At 47.3% G+C, this 1,691-nt stretch overlaps 1 protein-coding gene across 2 annotated transcripts in view; it reads left to right on the top strand.

Annotated features, from left to right (window-relative positions):
• Positions 1-704: 704 nt before the first annotated feature.
• Positions 705-1,691, top strand: part of Shcbp1 (SHC SH2-domain binding protein 1) — a 29,715-nt gene continuing 28,728 nt past the window's right edge. For both annotated transcript variants that reach the window (XM_013036066.1, XM_013036065.1), the window contains exon 1: positions 705-794. In XM_013036066.1, the coding sequence (XP_012891520.1) occupies positions 737-794 (58 nt within the window). In that variant the 5' untranslated portion in view covers positions 705-736. The remainder of the gene's footprint in view (positions 795-1,691) is intronic.

Genomic DNA, 1,691 nt, shown 5'->3' with positions numbered 1-1,691 from the left:
TTCAGATTTTTATTTGAAATCTAATGTTATACTGTTGAAAGCTTTTTTTCCCCTTACATTTAAAAATTAACACATTTCTGGGTGCCAGCAGCTCATGCCTGTAATCCTAGCTACTCAGGAGGCTGTGATCTGAGGCTCATGGTTCAAAACCAGCTCTAGTAATTGTGTCTCCCACAAATGGCACAAACAGAAACTTCAGTGATAACTTTTTTTTTGTGTGTGATGGTCCTGGGACTTGAACTCAGGGTTTGCCTCTGTTCCTGAGTGTTTTTTTTTTTTTTTGCTCAAATCTTCAAGGCTAATGCTCTACCACTGGAGCATCTATCTGCTCTCCAGTTTTTTGTTTTTGGGGTTTTTTTTGGGTCCAGTCGTTGAGGAATCGAACCCAGGGCCTCGAGCATGCAAAGCAAGCGCTCTACCATTGAGCCACCTTCCCAGCCTCTTGTTTGTTTGTTTGTTTGTTTGTTTTTTGTAAGTCATCCCAAATTAAGTTGCAACACCTTTTCCCAGTTTGATCTCAGCAAATGAAATAGAAAGAGAACCGCGGTCCTCCAGGCAGTAGGTGGCGCCAACGTGCTGTTCTCAGAGACTGGAAAGGAGGGACTCTGGAAACTGCGTCTGTTCGACTAGCCAATGGGAGGGGACTTCGTCATCGTAACGCCTCCCGGGTGGACTCCCGCAGAAATTTGAAATGACTGCTGAGTTGCTGGTGGGCGGCTGCCTGGAGCGGGAGGCCATGGCGGGCCAACGCACTGTCCGCGCCTCTGAGGAGAACTTGGAACCCCTGGAAAAAGGTGAGCACCGCCGAATCGAGCGGATGGTCTCTGTGGCGGCTGGGCCTTCGGGGTGAGGCGCTCGACTGGCGAGGATGGCGGGTGGACCTGGGACCCGCTCTCCGTTCGGGGTCCGGAGAGCTCCACCCTCGGTGTGGGCTTCCTGCGACTGGAACAAGCTGGGTTGTGCCTGGGGCGCCCAGCTGCAGGACTCTGGGAGCACGTGCTCCTTACTGTCTTAACTTTATATGCATCTCTGATGCGTCTGGATTCTCACTTTCCTTTTTGGGAAAACTAGCCCTTCTCTCGGCCCTTGAATAGCCCTCGAGCCCGCAGGGCGTGGATCCTGGAGGAACCAGATTTCAGCTCTCAGGCCTTTCCTTGAAGATTCCATTCCTGTCTGGATCTGTCTGTTTCTGTATTTGTGTATGTGTGAATTCTATTGTCTATTTATATCATCTGTCTGTGCTTATGTATGCATATATGTGTGTGTATTTCTTTCTTCCCTTATGTATATGTGGAGTTATTTTTGGCAACCCAGAGCCTTGCATGTGCTAGGGCAAGCGGGCCACCACTGAGCCACACCCCTGCTCTCATTACTTTGTCTTCTGACATTTATACTGTGTAGTGGAAGTAGTTCAGTTCCAGTGACAAAGGTGTGGTGGAGCTGGCAAAAGTTGTTTAGTTTCATTTTTCCCCCTTGGAAAACAGAGCTATATATTTTTTTTTTACATTTTTTTTATTGTAAAGATACTATACAGAGGGTTACAGTTACATGAGTGAGGTAATGAGTACACTTCCTCTTGAACATTGTTACCCCCTCCATTGTTTTCCCCCTACCATCCCCTCCCTCCCTCCTTTCCCCAAGTTTTTTTTTTTTTTTGATTGTGATTAAGTGATTACATAATTTCCGGAAAT

The sequence above is a fragment of the Dipodomys ordii genome, unplaced genomic scaffold, assembly GCF_000151885.1.
Source record: "Dipodomys ordii isolate 6190 unplaced genomic scaffold, Dord_2.0 Scaffold247, whole genome shotgun sequence".
NCBI lineage: Eukaryota > Metazoa > Chordata > Mammalia > Rodentia > Heteromyidae > Dipodomys > Dipodomys ordii.
Note: the sequence above shows the minus strand (reverse complement) of the source record. Positions and strands in the feature narration are given on the sequence as shown.